General features: G+C 39.9%; 2 protein-coding genes across 3 annotated transcripts in view; both read left to right on the top strand.

Annotated features, from left to right (window-relative positions):
• The window catches only part of LOC108142339 (chromodomain-helicase-DNA-binding protein Mi-2 homolog), a 30,292-nt gene that overhangs the window by 335 nt on the left and 9,242 nt on the right, over nucleotides 1-20,715 (top strand). The gene's annotated exons all lie outside the window — the stretch shown is intronic.
• On the top strand, nucleotides 431-19,202 carry LOC108142340 (RNA polymerase II elongation factor Ell). 2 transcript variants are annotated; one of them, XM_017266096.2, is made up of 5 exons: nucleotides 431-583; nucleotides 13,003-13,096; nucleotides 13,156-13,516; nucleotides 13,578-13,622; nucleotides 15,327-19,202. In XM_017266096.2, exon 5 carries the CDS (start codon nucleotides 15,596-15,598, stop codon nucleotides 19,037-19,039), a length of 3,444 nt encoding a protein of 1,147 aa, XP_017121585.1. In that variant the 5' UTR covers nucleotides 431-583; nucleotides 13,003-13,096; nucleotides 13,156-13,516; nucleotides 13,578-13,622; nucleotides 15,327-15,595; the 3' UTR covers nucleotides 19,040-19,202. The 2 variants fall into 2 exon arrangements, with proteins under 2 accessions (XP_017121585.1, XP_041564388.1); XM_041708454.1 differs by having other exon boundaries at nucleotides 12,998-13,096.

Here is a 20,715-nt window from a genome sequence, read left to right as displayed (position 1 = left end):
CAAATTGTGAAATTTTTACATGTGTGGCGCGTTTTTTTCTGGTCTTTTGCGCCTCCTCCATTCCACACACATTTATTATTGCATTTTTGTGTTCTCTTGATTCGCGAATGCAGCCTTATATCCGTCCCGCTCGCACAGCAAAACATCTGTTTTCATGGTTGTTTTGGTTGTCGAATTGTCGGGAAAATATATAAATTATGTTTTAGATTTAAGCTCTGTCATCATATAAAAATTAAGTACTGTTTTTACCTATATCTAGTCAAGTGGTCAATTAGAAACAAAGAAAATGACGGTGTTTTTACCTTTCCGATGGTGTGGCAGTATTTGCGGTATGACTGTTTTTCGTTATACGGTATCTCATTAAAAAAGTGTGCCCCTTTCAGGGCTAAACGAAAATCCCCAGACAGCCTTGCATGCCACCATTTACATTCATTGTTGCTTGGACGTGGCAGCCATGACGTGATTTCTGAGTTTTTGTTAAACAGATTACACTATTAATTGTAGCGAAAACTGTTAATTAAGGGAAATACGTGCATTACTCGTCACCGCCTATCGATATTGCCAGTGCAAATCCAGAAATCCAGTGCGTAATATATTCAATAATTAAAAAGAAAAATGAGTGTGTGCAAAAAATAAAAACCTGAAATTACCACAATATATATATATATATATGTATTGTGTAAGAAAGCAAAGCGAGAAAAAAACGAAGCAATAATGTGCATATGCAAAGAAACGAAACAAAGATGCGTGGAATATTGTGGAAAATCTTGTCGCACTTCCACTGACGCACATACATATGTGATTTTTTTCCACTCCCCCCTTCGCCGACGTGCTCTCTTGATTGATTTCTCTACTCTCTCGCGTGTATCTGTATGTGTGCGTGTTATGCACGCGCGTTCCAGCAAAACGTCGCCGTCGTCCCGTCTCTGTCGATCTAACGAAAAAAAAACCCCAATCCCGACGCGGTTTAATTAATTTAGTACAAAATATAGTAACCAGATTACAATCATACAAAAGTGCCTGTTAAACAACCAAAAAAAAAAAAGAAGAAAAAGCATTTTTATAAGAGTTAACCAAAATATGCCAACACACAAGTAAGACGAAGAAGAAGAAAAGCGTAGAGTGTAGGAAAGAGAGGGGTGACAGTGGAAGGGTGTCTGTCTCTGTCTCTGCAAGGAAATCGCTGGAATGTAGAGTAGTTTGTACAAAAACCGATAAACAATATGCCGCCGCCGTGTAACAAAAAACAGCATTATCCACCCCAATTTCGCATACAATTTATGTTAATTCGTTCGCAGCTGTTCCTCTTCTGTCTACGTTCTGCTCTCTTCTGTCCCTGTGCCCATTTTCGCCTCTCTTTTTTTTTTCCATTCGACGCTGTTGCACTGTGGGCGTGTGTATGTATATGTATGTGGAAGTTATCCTAGAGAATGAGCGTGGGAGCAACTTTCAGTGTCTAATTTTAACACTTGTCTCCCCGCCCCCAGTCCATTCTAATTGGATTTGTGGTCCGCTGTCGTTATCCTTCGATATATCGATAAGATGCTCACTTTATAGCCTCACTCTTACGGTTGTGACGTCAGCTTACAGTTGTTCTTGTCCATTTCTCTTTGATTTCACCACTTGCCGGTTCTGCGCTCAATTTTCTATGATCTATGTTAAGAAGTTGATGAAAGTGTTTATTCTAACACAGTTACTCTACTACAAGTAAACAATCGCGAGTAATGCGACATTGCATAAATTGCAAAAGACTAAAGAGAGGTGGAGCGATGAAGAGGCGGTGTTTGTATTAGTGACTGTCACTATTTGTGCAGTAATGCAACAATAAAAGGGTGTCAGAGGGAGGAAAAGTATTTGAAGCGACGTATATATATTTTTTCATTTATATATATTTTTATTGTGGTACGTAGCAACTGTTTCGAGTTTTTTAATACTCAAATTTTGGTATTAAAATATTAAGCAATATATTATATACTCCATTTAAATGTAAATGTACATACATATGTAGTATTCATTTATTTTTGTGAGCTGAACATTCTTCTCGATTTCCCTTTATGTTCAGAATTCCCTGTTCGTATTTAATTTTCTCAACCAAAAGCTTTGCAGTTATCGACTGCATAAATCTGCCTTAAAGACCCATATCTAGCAACAACAACGTGGCGCCAGCACAAATAAAATCAAAAATTCAATACAAGAAGTGAAAGTATATTATACGAGTGTGAGGTGCATTTGCCGCCGTATTGGTGGCGATCTTACCTTGCTTTGGCGAACTACAACATGCCATCCCGCTCGCACGCACTGCATTCAATCAAGCCAACAACAAGTGGTGCTTTTTTATATCCGCCATATATATATGTATATATCCATATATAAATGTATGTGTGCTGGCATTTCAAAAAGTTTACTTGCGCTTAAAATCCACAAAACTATGAAACACAAATAGGAAAAGTAAATATTATTTTAGCTTTCAATACGTTCATTTCGCTTGAAAATCATTCTCTCAAATAGAACAACACTAGGTCGATTGTTTTTTTTTTTTTTGCTCCTCTCGATTTTGACATTTGACGCGTATCTTCGCTCTGTCTCTCTCGTTTTTTGATGGGAGCGTGTGTGTCGCTCTTCCAATGGTGTTTTTGTTGCTTTCGGTTGGAGTACACCAACGCACACATTCGAAATCGGAAGCATTTGACATTGATTACGGTAATACCTATGGCTTCGTGTGGTTGGCTGTGTCTGTGTGCTTTTTAATATTTGTGCAACTGCTGGTTGTCTTGTTATTTTACCTATTTACAGTAATTGTCTTGTCGCTCGGAGAGAAGGCCGAGTTTCATTTGTTGTTGTTGTTGCTTTCACAGCTATTTGTTTTAGATTATTCGAACACAGATGCAAACACATCACTCTCGCACACTGTCACAAATTTCATGCAGCAAATGATTTTTTTTTTTTTGAAGTCACCGCCACCGCAATCAAAGCCATATGCAAAAGCTTGTGTACGAGTTAATTTATTTTTAAAATCTTAAATGTACTAGTGTGGGAATGTGAAAATAATCGAAGCTTATCAACTGTTGAACTGATCACTTTTATCGGTTTTTTCGTTTTGAGGGTTGCCACACTTTTGGATCGATCTTTGCAATGATAAATTATAACTCGTTGGCGAACTTCCAACCTTTGTGTTGATAGTTTTAAGACTGTTTAAAATACGAAATGTCAGATTCAAACAGCTCTTTAATAATAACCCCGATTTGAACTTGCATCGCTGTGGAACTCAATATGAATTATGATAGCTCTATTTTTTCGTTATCAGCACAAAGAAATGAATTTGTCTTTAACGGGTAACACATTAAGGAATTTTATACAATTACTTTGCAAGAAATATTTCATTAGCATTTATATCAGCCTACTTTCCGGTAGCATCTTTTGCATTTTAATGATTTTAAGGACGGGAGGTGAAAGTGAAGGTCATTAATATTTGCATATGGAAATGTTTACGCAGCGAAAATGCCGAAACATAAATGGTCATATGGCAAATGCCGTTTCATTTCATGTTGACTCGTTTCGTAGTGTTTTTCGCTTGCCATCGGTACGGTCGCCATTGTGATTTCCGTTTCTGTTTCTCTTTGGCTCTCTTGTTTCTCTCTTTTTGTTTTGCCACAAAATGTTGATTTGTTGTTGTTTTTAATAGCCTTAACTTAATTGGTTCAATAGTTTTGTAATTGTTATCGGGTTCCGCTTGCGGCCCACAGCAAAGCCAAATTTGTGCTTCGATTGTCACCGAAAATAGGTTTATGGTAACAACTATGTATGTATGTTTACTGGGTGTGCAACCAGATACATCAATAGCACGCGAATCTATTTGTGTCATTTCAACGTATTTCTGTCGTTCCTGTTCTTTTATCGAATTAACTAATATAATCGAAATTATCGCTTCAATCGGTTATTTTTGCGCTTTACTGTTGTCTAATTAGCCACTTAGTCGATAGCTAAGCCAAAGCGACAGCTTGTTAGCTCAGCATTGCCAACAAAGTGCATAATTGTTGTAGACGACATTGCCATCGCCCACTTTTTGTATGTGCTTTTGTTTTTCACAGTGGCGGTCAGAGTCTTAGCATTGTTTACTTCACAAAAATTTTATGAAACCCACAGTAAAATTCCTTAAACCAAAGAATGGGTTTTAAAATTATGTTTTTAATTCATTATTCAAATTTATTGGTGAAATTTCTAAGTGACATGATATCAAAAAATTCATGGCTTGGATCAGATCTAACGCTAACATTCAATTGGTCATATTTTCAGTAACTTATTCATCATGTTTTTAATGTATGTGTCACGATTGAAATTAGCTTATTAAATATGTATACCATTATGACGAATTAAAGAAAACCTTTAAATATAGTGACTCAAACTTTGTTTTGCTTTTGAATATTTTTTCTTCAAAATCAAGCCCCAATACATTTAAATTATTCTGAGACTTAAAATAAACGATTTTACATACAAATAAGAACTTTTCAAGGGTTAAATATTATTTTTTTCTAAATAAGCCTGACTTATACAAATAATAAGAACATTAGTGAGACTTCTTTGACCGCACCTGAATATTTTGTGATTATTGTAATCTGTCGTTAACTTTGGCATAGTTTCGTGTAGCTGAGAAACCAGAAAAACCAACATTAAAATTACCAACCCAAGACACAAAAACAAAAGTAGTTGACAGCAAGCCCTCGTTTTCGTTGTTATAGTTGTTGTTTTGGTTTTTGTTATAGTTGTTGCCACCCGACTTGTTACATATCGCTACAGTTGTAGTTGTTGTTGTTGCTCTCGCTTTTGCGGCGGTAGTTATATGTAAGTATGCAGTGTAGTTGTTGCTTGTGGTCGGTTTAGTCATACTCACGCTCGCCTATAATGTTTATATAATTTTTCGTATCTTTTATTTTTCACATGCATACCGCGCGAGGTTTTTTTATGGCTCGTTTGTGGGTTGGGTTTTGGGTTTTGTGCACTCAACTCTACAAAAAACGCAACTCGAGGGCTGACTTTGTTATTTTTTCCAACCCGCTCTTTCGTTTCGATGGCTCAGAAATTGTACTTGATAAGAAAACCAACCACACAGCATAAATCGCAGGGCTTGAGCGATTAGCGATTGCTGCCGTCTGCTTCAACTACAAATTCATTAATTAATAACATATAAATTGGTAGCTTGCAAATTGAAATAGTTATTTGTTATTAAGTCTATGCAAAAGTATTAAATGTATTTTTACATATTTTGAGATGAGTGGTGCCACTAACTTACATTCGATTCAAGACTAGTTTTAGATCACATGCACAAACTAAAAAAAAATAACATTTGGGTGAAGAATACTGTGACACATTAAAAAGTATATATTTTTAACAATTAAAATGTAAATCGCTTAATAATATTTTGGTTACTCACACTTTTTAAACGAGTCATCTAGAAATATAATTAAAATTGTATTTGATTCTTGAGAGTGAAACATTTTTTTGCTATCAAAAGAACTGGGCCTTCCACCCGAAGTTCTAGTCTCTTAGTTTGTTTTAATTTATATTCAAAGGTCGTTTCTTTGTTTCTTGGGAACACATTGCCTACTGCTCTGATTTGGCTTAATTTTCGGCTAAATATAATGGCAACAGACACCGGAAACTCCGACATATAGACAAGGCAAGGTGATGGCCAAAATCGACGCTTCAAAAGCTACTTTTTATGTTTGCGTGTGTGTATATGACACACAATAGGTTGTCATAGAAGTGGAGTATTCTGCGGAAGTTCAATTAGCAACCTACTTATTGGGTGGAAAGAGAGAAAGGAAGCGAAAGCAAGCGAGCAAGTGCTAATTTGTACAGATTTCGGAGCTATAATTTGCCTGCGTTTGCATACAAGTTGTTAAGCGAAAAATAAGTGTTATTAAATGTTCAATATTTAGTAAATCGATGATAAAGTAGTTTTAAAAATTTTAAACATTTCCAAAGTCATATTCTTCGACCCTAAAAACACCTTCAATACATTTTGTATTCAAAGTTATAAATGGGATATAACTTTAATACATCCAATAAAGCAGCAGTAAAATTGGTTTAATGAAATATTAAAAAGTTGATTGTACGCTCAATTTGACTGACCTTCAGTAATTTTTAAAGATATAGCCTCAGATACATTTAAAAGTGTGTCCGTCCGTCCGTGCGATGTGTATGTTTGTACGCATATAGTATATACAAAATGTATATTCATTTTTTATAATGAAAGACAGGGGCTACAACAGCAAATACAACAGATTCATAACAAGCCAGAGAGGGAAATACCAGTCAGCAGTCGCGACTCGCTCCGTTGGTGGTTGTTATTGTTGTTATTTGGTTTCTTTCAAGTCCGTTTGTAGTCCAGTTCCAAATTGCCAACACTGTTGCTTACTGCTGTTTTTTTTTTTTATATATACTCTAAAATCGGGTACTTTTGGGTGAATAGTAAGTGTGGCACCCAGATAAATAAACTTTTTTTGCATGTCAAAGTTCACGTTTTTCTATAAAAAAATGTTTTTCTATTGTATGTATAGTCTTCACTGGCCTACGGTTGTTTTTTTGTTGCGTTGTTGATGTTGCGTTAATAATAAAACAAAATCTAGGAAAGCATAAAAATGTAAAATAAAAAAATGCACTTCAATGTCAATAGATAATAAATCCTAAATTTATTAACATCCATACCAAACACAGTTTACTATGTTTATTTTCTAAATTTTAAAGCCTTTTGCATAAAAATTATTATGACATTGGTGTTTGACATTTTTTTTTTAAATATTCTTTTAAATGGTGGTAATGGTTAAATAATTGAAAATAACGGCTTAAAGCTCTCATGAAAAAAAAATTTGTTATTTTAGTTGCTGAAATTCGGCTTGCCTTCCTTTCATACATTCAATAATGTTAATACCAAGTGTATTGCCAACTTCGGCTTTCGGGGGCCCTCCTTCATGTTTTGTGTTTTGGTGTTGTTGTCGGTCTCGTCTTGCCGCTGCTCCAATAAGAAGAAGAAATCCAAACTGAATCTGGGAAGACAAGTTTTCGAAGCAAACGTTTTGAGCACCGCACCATCGCCACAATGCCGCTCACTCTCGTCGCGGTTCGTATCGGATCGAATCTGAATCCGAATCCGAATCTCTGGTCTGGTTGTTTCTTTCTCTACTGGCAAAAGCCTTCTAGTACCACCACCCCACTCCACTCCACTCCACTCCACCACTTCGCCACTTCAGTTGGCCATGTTTCGTATCGGGTTTTCCAGTGTTTCGGGCTTTTTGGGTGTTGTTTGTTGCTGTTTTTTGCTTTTCGTTGATTAGCATGGATATGTATTTGTGCTGAAGATATCGCACAGCCGAGAGTTGTCGTTACGAAACCACATATAAAAAGTTTTTATTCGAAATTTATTGAAGTTTTGTCTCTGCGCCACTTCCAAAGTGTTTTATTTATTTATTTTTGGCTTTTTTTTTTGTTTTTGAAAATCAGAGGCTTAATTATTATTTAAATTGAATAGAGCCAAAGAGATTAACGAATACCAGTTAGCAACCAGAAGCGTTTTGGGTGATATTTTTCTGGCCCAAAAGATGTATTCGCTGACTGTTGATTTGGGCTTAAATTAGCTGAAGTCGAAAAACCATTCAAAAATAGTAGTTTTACAGTAATGCTTATTCAAATCAAATAGTTAATGGAAATATTTTGCTGACAGTTTATAATGTACAGTCCAAAACATAATTAACAGTTTATTATATTCTTAAACAACTAATGAAAATAATTACCTGTTAAATAATTTAAGTACCAAATTACAGGATTTTTATTTCATTTTAATTTCTTTTAATGTCATTAGTACTTGAACAGTGGCAAATTACATACTTGAATTCCAAAAGACCTATATTTTGCAAAAATCATGTTTAAATGTTAAAATGTATGGTGAATTTCTAGTTCGATTCTAATATTAACTAAAAACATGTTACAGCCGCAAGCTTCGTAAATAAAATCACTGAAAACGTGTGCCGGTAGTTCTGTTTTTATATCCTCCTCTTAGTGTGTTTTTCTGATTAAATTTAAATTGCTTTTTATTGTCGGGCTGTATTTGTATTTGTATTTGTTTTCGTTTGACGACTGGACCCAAAAAAAAACCAGATTCTACGAGAGATGCTCATTAATACAGGCTTCGTAGAAAACACATTTCAAAGTGGTTTCTCGTTTTGTTTTATTTAAATTCTCTAGGCTTCAAACAGCTGCTAAAAGCTTTCTTTATCCATCGAATTGGTTGGTACATTGGTTTTCGTGCCTTCCAACGTAGAGATAACGATGTCACGTAAATAAGCTCACACAAAAAAGTCCCCAATCTAATCTTGGATTGCCTATGTCGGCGTATGTTGAAATTCCGATTTATGCCAATTCACGGTCAATGTTTTTCCAATCCGAATCACCCGTAACCCTTCAAACACATATCAGTATTTAAGAGCTTTACGCATTTCCGTTTCACTTTTTTGCTATAAAAAACCGAATCTGAATTATGCAATGATCGGTCGTTGAACGAACAGTTTTGATTCTTCAGCTGTTAGCTCCTTTTTGTTTTTGTCATTCTGGATCGAGAATTTGAACGGGCTACAAGTTCATTGTACGCACTTTTTTATATGTGCCTTATTCTGCTTATTTTTTTTTTCGATATATCGTTTGTTGCTGCTGACGTTATAGAGTTCAGTGCCTTCAGATAAGCTTAGAATGAATTGTGTGCATCATAGGTTTTGTTAATTCTAAACACTTAGTTAATTGCACCCTCAAAACAAGCTTAGTATTTCCCACGTGGAAGTAAATTTCTTGAAACCATTTACCGAGCCGCTGTTAATGATTTACGTCAACATTATAATTCATGGCTTTTTCTTATGAACTATTAGTCATTATTATAGTTAACTCAGTTGATTGAACAATTAGTTCCTTGAAAGTCCACTTTGTGGGTAAATTTTAAATATCATAAATACTTTGAATTTTGGTTTAACTGTTTGATAAACATAACAACGGTAGTTTATTGTAGAACAAATTTAATTTAACAAGGGGAAATGTTAAAGATTATGCTTTCGATATAATTTATCGATTATTTCGATAAACGCCATTTACAAGCGGTGCAGCACTGTTGAAAATAAACCCCGGCAAACGGCATCTGAACTCAAGTGCGGTGCGACGGCATTTAGCACCTTTTTATTTTTACTTTTTATCGTAAAATATTTCCCACTTGATGTGTGACTCACACACTCGAACAAATAAATGCTGGCGTAGAGAGCGTATTCATTTTGTTGTGGGTGCCTTCTCTGGCGTTTTTCTTGTTGTTTTTTCTCGACTATAAATAGCCCACCACCGAAGATAAAATTTAAAATATTGCCATTTTATTATACATATAAAATAGATGTGTATGAGGTTTAGGCTCTCGCTGCGCTCTTCCTCTCTCAATACGAAAAATGCACCGATATGGGGAAAAACAATACGAAAAATGTCTGTATGTTTGGTCGTACAATGTCCGTCCAAGGCATTTGGGATTCCCGTGTGGGCAATTACCAATAAGGCGTTCGCGGCTGTCCGGTCCCCAGATCCAGAGCCCCAGTCGGTTTGCCATCATTATCGGGTTGCTCCGGCAATTGATTATTCACTCCGCACACTCGCACACCTCGTATGTACTGGCCTGATTACTTTCGTGTGTATGGCTGTTGTTGCTCTCAGTCGGTTGCATTTCAAGCACTCTTGGGTTTCTTTCGGTTTTTTCTTTGATATTAGTAGGTGCAAAGTCTGTTGATTCCATCCATTAACGTGGAATACTTTAAAAAGTTTGCAATTTGATTGAACAGTTTGAACAATGTGTGCAAAACATACACACATATTTTTCCGTTTCCTACGAATCTATATATTTAATGTCTCAACTTACATTTCAAAATAAAAACGAATTTTTCCGACCATTCCTTAAGAAAAATATTTTTATAATGACCATTAATTAAAAATATTAATTTCATGATTGTTTATTGAAAGAACTGCCAAGATTTACCCAAACTCTTTTCACTGGAATTGTACTTCTTTTTTAGAAATCTGATTATAATTATTTGTAGCAATTTTAAATTAAATTTAAGTCCAATTGCATCTACTGAATAAAAAAAAACTGTCTAAGCACTGATAAGATAATATGACAATTCTTTATAACTTGGGACTTAAATATGATACTAGTTAGTTCTGGAAAATACTCATTTCTGCAAGTGAATGCCTTTCCTAGAAGCGCAGTATTTATACGTATCCCATAGTTTTCTCAACTTCCTGATAAGAACCTCATATTTCATTTCTTTTGATACGCAATGCTTGCATTTTCTTTTTTGTAGTCTAGCCCTCGTCGGTCGCTTTACCGATCGATCGTTCTGGTATTTGTAAGCGATCGTAGCTGGCGACTGCCCTAGTGTGTACTGCAAAGATTTCCTATAACACATACCCTAACCTATGGATTAAGTATAAACAAATATACAAACATTGCTGAGAGGCCCGTCCCCGTTGCTTTTCTTGTTGCCCCATTTCCTCATTGGGCATTGTTATCACTCGTGTGTCTTTTGCTGTTGCTGTTGTTGTTGTTGTAAAGAAGTGTAGCACAAAGAAAACTGCTCGTGCACAGCTGACAGCTGCAACGCTCTACGAGTACAAGTATCTTACATACATATGTATATGTATGTATGTATGTAGAACCACAGCGACGAGTGTGTCATCTATTTTCCACCCGTGAGATTATACATTTTCACATATATATGTGGTTGTATCTGTATCTGTATGCACCTAGGGGAATGGATTGTACGGCGGGTTTAGGAAGCGTGTTTCGACGTTCGTGAGCGTGTGCGTTTGTCTCTTCTCTTGAGCATTCCAGTGCACACGTTTTTAGTCTATCTTTCTCAAAAAGATTCCATTTATTGCACCTCATAGTGAGGGTATATTGTTTTGATAGAATGAAACCAAATTCACCTCAATAGTCCATCTAATCGAATACTCTATTGTCCGTAAAGATAAAATGTAATAGTATACCAATGATTATTATTGAATTGACCTTGCAAACGATGTGTCAATTCTAATAGTATCTTAAAATACAACTCAATTTTTGACTTTACCACATCTCAAAAATCTTTGATTAATTCTAACCAAATTTACTTAAGATACATTTTTCGTAATCTTTAAAATTCCTAATCCTCCTGTATTGATTGCTGAGTATCTCAATGTCTGGATCGTGCACTTCCTTCCTACTTGTATATTCTTTCCTTTTCATTGGGTTCTTAGCGGTTGATGGCTTCTGTTTCCTGCGGCAAACAGCTGTTGTCGAAATCCTCGCATTTCCTTTTGTCTGTCCTTTGCCCCTGACATTGTGCCGTCACCTCTTCCTCATCCTCATCCTCATCCTATTCCTTTTCTCATTCCCATCCCTCTCCTCACCTCACTTTGTGTTGTATCAGTGCATTGGCCTTTCGGCGTTTTTCCCTCAATGCTATTTGAACAAAAACGAAACTTGAAATTTTATTATGGTTGCTTGGTGAATGCGCTACGACTCTTTGTTGTTTTATATGCACAGTTGAGTATATTTCAGCTAATTTGTTTAAAGTTGACTGCGAATTTTTTGTTACCGAGGCGTACACAACCACACGCACACATGCAGACCGTTCAGGGACAGTATTGTATTTACAGTTCAGGTTAAGAAAATAATACTTCACTTAAAGTTCAAATTTGAAATTAGAATTGTAGAGCCTCAGAATATATATTTAACTTTTTATGACTTTTGACATTTAAGGTATAATATTGAGTTTATCGTGCTGTTAGAATATAAAAGTCGTTTTATTTCGAAGAATGTTGTAAGAAAAGGTTTTTCAAACTAAACGTTTTTTAAAGCAAATACAAATTTCTACAAAAAAAGAATTTGTAAATCGAATTATTTTTAGTGAATAATTTTTTTTAATGAATTTAATATTAAAATTTCAAAAACTTGTTTACATTGATACAGCATTAAAAAATTATTTGACTGAAATAAATATAAACTTATTAAGAGTTTTAAAAATTGTATGAATTTACATGCATAAATAAATAAGCACATCTATGTGTATATATGAACTCTGAGTTTTAACCTTGACGAAATATGGGTTTGAGAGGCTTTTCTTTAAACCACATTTATGGGCATCCTTTCCTCGTGGGACATTGGGTAAAATAAGGGGAAGTTGTACTCTGGGTTTTTCCACCGAGGCAAAACTACATCTTCCCTCTCCACTCCGGCCAGTCTATAGCAGTTTGTTGCTTTCTCCCTCCCTCCCACGGGCAGGTGTGCGCCCTTGTCTGTTTTACCTTACTTTTAACCACTGGCAAGTTGGGAAAAACGAAATAGAAATATAGTTTCATTGTGGAATACAAACAAGTACTTACCTTACGTACATATAAGCACGCGTTACCGTGTGTGTGCGGCTCAAATTCCTAGCGAAAAAACAAACAGAACAGAGATAAGCCAGGCAAAAAAAAAAAAACGGTAAAGGCTGAAAAACAGGCACGACGAAAATGCGAACACTCAAAACAAACACACACTCAACCATAAATGTTAGAAGATCTGCGCTACGGTAAATCTACCTGAAAGCGGAAAATTTTCGTATGCAAAAATGTCAAAAGTGAACAAAAAATACCATAACAACAACAACGGGTCAAAATTATGACGGAGCGAATGTCGCGTGCGCGCTGCTCTTTTTGCTAAGAGAACCTTGAATAAAGAGGGAGAGTAAGAGAGAGCAGCGAGAGGCTAGAGCGAGTAACGTAAACACAAAACAGCTGAGCGCGAAAACGTATGATCGCGAATCGCGTAACGCAAAACAAACAAGAAAAAGAAGAAAAACTCACAAGTAACGGTTACGCAGTGAAATGGGAGAGTGGAAAAAACAATCTCAAGTGCAATGCAAATAAAATACTAAAGTGTTTTAACTTTTTTTTATTACCAAAGTGTAGAGTTAATATAAGACAAAGCATCAACAAGGCGACGAAGCAGAAATCACCAATATACAACACACATGCTCAGAAAGGCAACAATCACAACCCACAAGTATGCAAAAAAAAATCCATAAGCGTGATTTTATACTAAAACTGGTCACAACTTTGCAGCAACACAGAAGTCAACGTCCAAATTTAAAGCTCATTTTTCCGTGTGTTGCTTCCTTTATCGATTGACCGATACCCTAACCACCAGCCAATCGACCCCACTCGCATTTACCAACACTGCTGAGCGAGAGTGCAGAGCGAGTGAGCGCAGAACAGCTGATTGCGACTGGCACACGCTTGTTGTTGCAGTTGCGCTGTTTTTTTCTTTCTGTTTTGTTGGAACTTTTTCGCTGCAGCGAGAAAGAGAGCAGGGAGAGAGCAGCACAAACAACTACGTGTGACGTGGTGTGGGGGCATACAGGTGGCAAAACAGCTGTTTCAACAGCAAAAGCAATCTGTTTTTTAGTAGAATACATAATCAATTGTAAGTACACCGTGCATTGTTTGCTTGTTAATCCACGTCTAAGCTGAACTATTTCTTATAGTGCCGCCTGCAGTTTTCCAGCTAAAACACATACACACAACCAAATGTAAGCATGGTTTTTTTTTTGTAATATTTGCTAAGACGTGCCCAAATCACAAACACACACGCTCCAAAAGAGAGGTAAAAAAATAAGAGATTGACGAGTGCCAAGTGCGCACATTATAATATTGCAAACTTGTTTTCATTTCTGCTTTGCTTTGCTTAACTGGCAATAACAAAAACAACTAAAAAGACGGCAAGTGATACAAGGCACGTACAAAATAAAGAAGCGAGAGAGCCTAAGAGATTAACTAAGAGAGATCACTCGCTACTTCCGCTCTCTCTCTCTCACTTGTAATAAACGAGTGCAAAGAGAGCAACAGCAATAACAACAACAGCTAGCGACGGGCAACCACTTGAAAGCAACTCGTTTCGATTTCATTTAGCAGATACCTTTTGTACGTTGATTAAGATACCTTGGCACACACAGACGCACTAAAAAAAAAGAGAAGGCAACTAAGCTGCACTTAAAAACATATATAAAAGTACTACAAATAAGAAAACGACAAATTCAGAACAGTTTCAAATGAAAGTACCAACATTTAACCTAACCAAAAATGTCTTGAGTAAAAGTGTCCCGAACGCGTAAAGCGTACGGTTATGTGTGCGTGAGTGCCACCCAATACAATCGCAGCACAAAAAGTGGTAAAAGGCATTAAAATTAAACAATATTTCAAGTGCTGAAATTTAAATTTTAATTTCGTGTGCGTGTGCAAAAAAACGATTCAGTGTGTGTGAGTGCACACTGCGATAGACCAAAACGTACTTATGTATCTATGTGCAACTAAAAAATATAATAAGCAGAGCCAGTGCCAGTAAAATATATAAAAATCAGCGTACAAACACAGATGATTTTTAGCGAAAAAAGCGAAAAGGAAAAAAAAAAAAAGATCAAGCAGCAACAACAACAAGTCGCGGAGAAGCCAATCAAACCCAGCAGTCATCTCGCTTCAACGCGCTTGCCTGCGATCGTCGTTTGAGCAAGTGAGAGAACGCGAGGCCAGTCTCGGACGTGTGCGAACGGTGCAGGGGATTGATTTGCTGTCTTTGATTTTGCTTATGACCTGAGGTGCTCTCTTACATACATACAAACGTCCAGGCATACAAGCGAGTGCGAGTGCGAGCGAGTGAGAGACACGCGACACACGCACGCACACACATATTGACACCTGGCGCAGGAGTCGTTACTTGCGGCACTTTCAACTATAAACAGCAACAAAAACAAAGGGGCAGAAGAGAGCAGTAGATCAAAAGCCTCCTCCCCCGTCTCCCTTGCTCAGTAACATCAAAAGCAACAAAAACAGGGACAAGAGAGCAAACATACATGCCTACCTTAACCCAATTAAAATACCATATTATTTAACAAAAGAAATTGTGTTATTTGCAAGCAACACACATACAGATAGACCAAGCGAGAGCGAGAGAGAATATGACTTTTTGAAAGTGTAAATTTATAAAATATTGTTGCCTTTGCCATACGGAAGTGAAATTCTTACAGCTAATACAAAGAGAGTCTGCATTCGTTGAACAAAAAAAAAATATTTGTGTGTAAGCTCAGCTTAAAAACGAAAAAAAAAAAAAAAATCAAGTCTATAGTTAGTGTTTTTGTGTGAGAGTAAAAGAGAGCGATGTGCATGTGTGTCACGTCTTAGCAACAACGTAAATTTCAGTTACGATTACAACATACTAAATTGAAGCAATATTTGCACAGAATTAACAACTAAAACAACAACAGGAGAGACGGACTTTCAAAAGGCAGCTTCCAGGACGACAACTTCCACAACAAGTGCTTCCCGTCCTTCCCGTCCACAAACGGTCACCTTCCAAGCGAACACAGCCCCCTTTTCACAGTTTCCAAGCTGGACCAACAAGCAGCAGACAGCAACCTTCCAACAACCGCCGATCCCATTATCCATTATCCGGGAACGATCGAGGGGCTATCTAATTGCTATCTAATTGGCGGCTAGCTGCGCGCACGTTATGACCAATTCGATTGCGTCAACGAAATGCCTGCCCAATGCACTATCGACCGGCAATTATGGAATGTCCCAGAGCCACCGTTACACCGATGATAGCAAGGAGTACATCATCGTCAAGCTCACCGATTCCGCGTTCCGTGCGATCGAGGAATATCAGCGCGATGACAACGCCAAACGCCTGCAGCCCGGCCAGCGGGCCAAGATCCAGTTTGTGGGCAACACGGGCGTCATCCAGTTCCCGCGACCAGCGACGGATGCTAATGGCATCCCTAATGCTAATGGCAATGGCGGCGACGCGGCCGGAGGAGGAGGAGTCGGTGGTGGTGGTGGTGGTCGCAAATTTGGCTTCACCATCAACAATATGGAGGGAACGCTGGAGTGCGTTCAGCAGCAGCAACAGAACCTCGGAGTCCTCGGAGCGGTCACCCTGCGAATGCGGATCCATGCCAATGACGATGTCTACGATACGACACGCACAAAAATGGCCATTGCCGAGGAGACGGAGAAGAGCAAGTGCATCAGGGAGATTAAACCGAATCAGTCGGATATCGGGCGTAAGGTGAAGAAGCCGCCATCTGCAGTTCAAGCCTCCGTATCCGCCTCTACCGCCTCAGCCTTCTCCTCCTCTTCCTTCTCCTCCTCCTCCTCCAACTCTAACTCCGGTTTGACGACGACGGCATTTCATCATCACAGCAACAGCAACAACAGTGGGAACAACAACAACAACAACAACAGCAACAACAACAACAGCAGCAGCAGCAATAGTTTTAATAGCAACAACCATAGTCGTAAGTTAGGTTCATCGCCATTTAATGGCCTAGGCGTAGGATCCAGCAGCTCCTCCAGCGCGTTTGCCTCGCGTTCGCCCAATCCCAGCACGCTGGGCGCCAGCGGCACAGTCAATGGCTCCGGCTCCGGTTCTGGTGGTGGTGGTCGCTATAATGGAGGCGCCGCCTCCTCGCTAGCTTCCACATTCGCCAACGGCATCTCGCAGGGCTACAACAACCTGAGTGGCAGCTCGCCAAGGGATGCCATGCCAGCATCAGCAGCAGCATCAGGTGCGCCAGCATCATCAGCCATTTCCTCACGCAACAAGATGCCAAGCGGAGGCCTCACCTCCTCCAACTCCTCCTCGTCCTCCAGGAGTGCCAATAACAAGTCGTCGGGCGGCAACAAGATGTCGGATGTCTCTAGGCGTAACATACGCGAACGGCTCATCCACCTGCTGGCCCTGAAGGCTTTCAAGAAACCAGAGCTCTTTGCGCGGCTCAAGAACGAGGGCATTCGGGATCGGGAGCGCAATCAGATCACCAACATACTCATGGACATCAGCACCATGTCGCAAAACACGTACAATCTGCGCCGCCAGATGTGGAACGATGTGGACGAGAATTGGCCCTTCTTCAGCGAGCAGGAAGTGCAGCAGCTGAAGCGTCGCAAGCCACAGAACCTGACGCCGCCGATGAGCTCGGATGCGGGCAGCTCGACGTCCGGCCAGAGTCCCACATCGACGCACACGGGCAGTCCACCACCGCCGTCCATGAATGGCGGACCTGGCGGAGTCGGCGGCGGTGGAGCGGGCGGCGGCAGCCTGAAGCGGACAAGCCTCGAGTACGACGAGACCATGTTCAGCACTGTGCAGCCCAAAAAGCAGCGCATCAGTCACTACAAGAAGGACACTCCGCCCTCTGGCACATCGTACTCCTCCGCTGCGGTGTCCATGTCCCTGGGCTCGTCCGCCTCCAGTCGTAATCGTTATACACCGCCGCAACGCCAGCCGGGTCCGCTGGACGATCACAGCACCAGTGATCTCAGCTACAATGTGCTGGACAACATGGAGGAGTTTATGAGCTCGACGGCAGCAGCAACGCAGCAAACGATTGAGCAACAGCAGCAGCAGCAGCAACAGCAGCAGCAACAGCAGCAACAACAACAGCATCATCCAAGGAGCAGCAGCAGTAGCAGTAGTAGGCGAGGCAGCTCTGCGATGGCGGGCGCCAGCAATAGTGGTGGCAACAAGGACAAGCGGAACTCCACGGGCAGCAATTCAAGCAGCTCCAGTGGCTACGAAACGCAGCAGGATCGCCAGCGGACAACAGCGGCCATGTCGTCGAACCGCAGCAGCAGTAACAGCAAATCTTCATCCGCCTCAGCGACGACGCCGCCCAAGCTGGCGGCCAGTTTTGTGCCTGCTGCAGCGGGCTCTGCATCCGCTTCCGGTTCCGGTACCAGCAAGCAGCGTAATCCGCCCCAGCAGAGCGACTACAACTCGTACAACAGCAATAACACGAAACATGCCGCCTCTAACAGCAAGAAAAGGACGAGTAGTAGTGGTCCCAGTGGTGGAGCAAATGGTCAGCGGCAGAGGAGTTCCAGTGCCTCGAACTCTGGCTATCAGCAAGTGCCGCCGCCCTCATCCTCAGCCTCCTCCAACTCGCGTTCGTCCCTCCAGCAGCAGCAACAGCAACAACAGCAACATCAACAACAGCACCCACAAAAGCAGCAGCAACATCAGCAGCAGCAGCAACAGCAGCAGCAACGTCAGCCGCAGCAACAGCAGCCGCATCAGGCGCAACAGCAGCAGCAGAATCATTACCATCAGCAGGCCAAGCATCCGTCGCCCACGCAACAGTTGGCGGCTGCTGCCCATGCCTATGCCCATGCCACCGCGGATGCGGACTCATCCTCGATGCCCCGCTACGACTTCAGCCAATACGTGCCCATCCAGACGCTGGAGGTGCGGCGGCGCTACAAGACTGAATTCGAGAGCGACTACGATGAGTACCGCAAGCTGCTGATGCGCGTGGAGGATGTGCGCAACCGCTTCCAGGACTTGTCCGAGCGTCTGGAGAGCGCAAGACGTTGCGACAACGGATACGGGGACTACGATCACATAAAGCGGCAGATTGTGTGCGAGTACGAGCGGATCAATAATGATCGCACCATTGGAGAGGACAAGCAGCGCTTTGATTACCTGCACGCCAAGCTGGCGCACATCAAGCAGCTGGTGATGGACTATGACAAGACTTTGATGAGTGCCACGCCGGTGGCGGTCACGACGGCTACGGAAGTGGTGGCGCCTCCAGCTCCCGATCCAGCGGTGGCCATGGCGGAGGCGGCGGCCAGGCTAGCCGACCAGCAGAGGAGGCAACACCATGCTGTGGAGACGATAGAACAGAAGCAGCATAAGCAACGCCACCATCCCCAGCAGCAGCAGCAACATCAGCAGCACAATCCACAGCAGCAACATCATTTACAGCAGCAACATCATTTACAGCAGCAGCAGCAGCAGCAGCTGCAGCAACAGCACCATGCACAGGAGCAACATCAGCAGAATGCAAGCGATTCGGATGACAGTTCGGACAGCTCGGACTCCAACGATGATGACGACGAGGACTGCGATGATTCCAACTCCAATACCGATGACGATGAGGCACGCTATTGATCCTGCTGCTGGGACTACTTTGATGACCATCCGCTGATCCCCCATGTAAAAAGGCAAAAACAAGCAAGAAACTATTACAAATACTACAAACTATTATAATAAAAACGCAAAAAAAAAACATACAAACAAATCAACAAAACCGACAAAAACACCAACAAAAACGTTCTAAAAGAAAATTGTACTACAAGCAAAAAAAAAAAACCTTCAAAAAAATGTTGAAATTATGTTAACAAAAACTAAACAAAAAATACAAACTTTCGCGTAAAATAATTTTTATTACATTAAAAACGAGGGTAGGCGGCGGGCGAGTTCTGCTGCCACCGATTTCTACACACATATAATATATACATATATACATATATGAACTATATACATAACAACAAGCCAGAAGAAGACGAGATGATGAGGAGGAAACAAAATCAATATTTTTAAAAACAACAACGGCGAAAGCAAAAAAAAATTATATACGAACGAGTTGTAGACTTAATTTTTTGTTGAGCATATTGAGCAGCTTAAATAAGCGCAGGCATAAGTAACTAAATGAAAACAAAAACCGAAAACACATGTGTTTTTCCTTGCGTTTTGTGTGTAATAATTATTATTATTATTATATTATTATTATCAACTTTTAAATATAGCGTGTATGTTTTTCGTTTTTAATCTAGAGACTCTTCTTATTTTGATTCTTGATTTTTGTTTAACATTTGTTACAAACGGCAAACACTCACACCTCACACAAGAAAAAGGATCAACAAAATGTATCACACACACACACACACACACACACACTCACACACACAAACACACATAGTACACACTCATCGACAAATTTTTTTGCATTTTTGGGCATAGCTTTTGTTTTAGATTTGTGTAGAGAACGAGAGAGATTGAGAGAGATATAGCGAGCGAGTAGGCCAGCACAAAGTGTCCTCGCTGCTGTCGACTGCACGTGCCCAAAGTCCAGGATCCAGGTTTATAGTGGGATTTGGGTTTGGGATTGGAATCGGGATCGGAATCGGGATCGGGATTGGGTGCGAGTAGAGTTAACTGATATTGAGCCAATGTTTGCCTAGGCCTACGATGACCACAATTGAATACCGTAACCAACAAACAGACAACAGATACACACTGAGAGAAAAAGAGAGCACCACAGAAACAAGCCAGAAAATCAATTGCATATTGTTGGGAAAGTTGGTAATACCGAACCCGAACTCTGTTTTAAGATATTCTCTTTTGGCCAGAATTAGTTTTTTTTCTTCCTAATATTCCAAGGGTTTTCTATTTGTAAATTTTAAAAAATAAATTTTTTTTTTAAAAGTGAAAATTGTAACAGAACCAATTTACAGCTTTGGTTTTTATACAAAACGTAATATTTTAAGCTGGTCGTAAACGATGAAGTGGCTGCTTGAGCAAATTTCAAGGATATACATTCAGATCGTGCAGTCGCTTCATCGTTTACAACCAGTTCAAATACCTCGTTGGTCTTATCAACCCCCATTAAATATGCGATTATGTGTGTAAATTATATATTTCCCTTTGGTGGTGTTGCATGCGGGCGTGCCTCTAAACAATAGACTGAACTTTTAAACGGCTTGTGTAGAAAAAAATTCTTCTGTTTTATCGATAACTAGTTAATTTGTTATATATTTTTGTGTTTAATTATACACAGGTTTTTG

Source organism: Drosophila elegans, unplaced genomic scaffold (assembly GCF_018152505.1).
Source record: "Drosophila elegans isolate 14027-0461.03 unplaced genomic scaffold, ASM1815250v1 contig_208, whole genome shotgun sequence".
NCBI classification, from domain to species: domain Eukaryota; kingdom Metazoa; phylum Arthropoda; class Insecta; order Diptera; family Drosophilidae; genus Drosophila; species Drosophila elegans.
The sequence above is the reverse complement of the archived record's forward strand: the minus strand, read 5'-3'. Positions and strand labels throughout refer to the sequence as shown.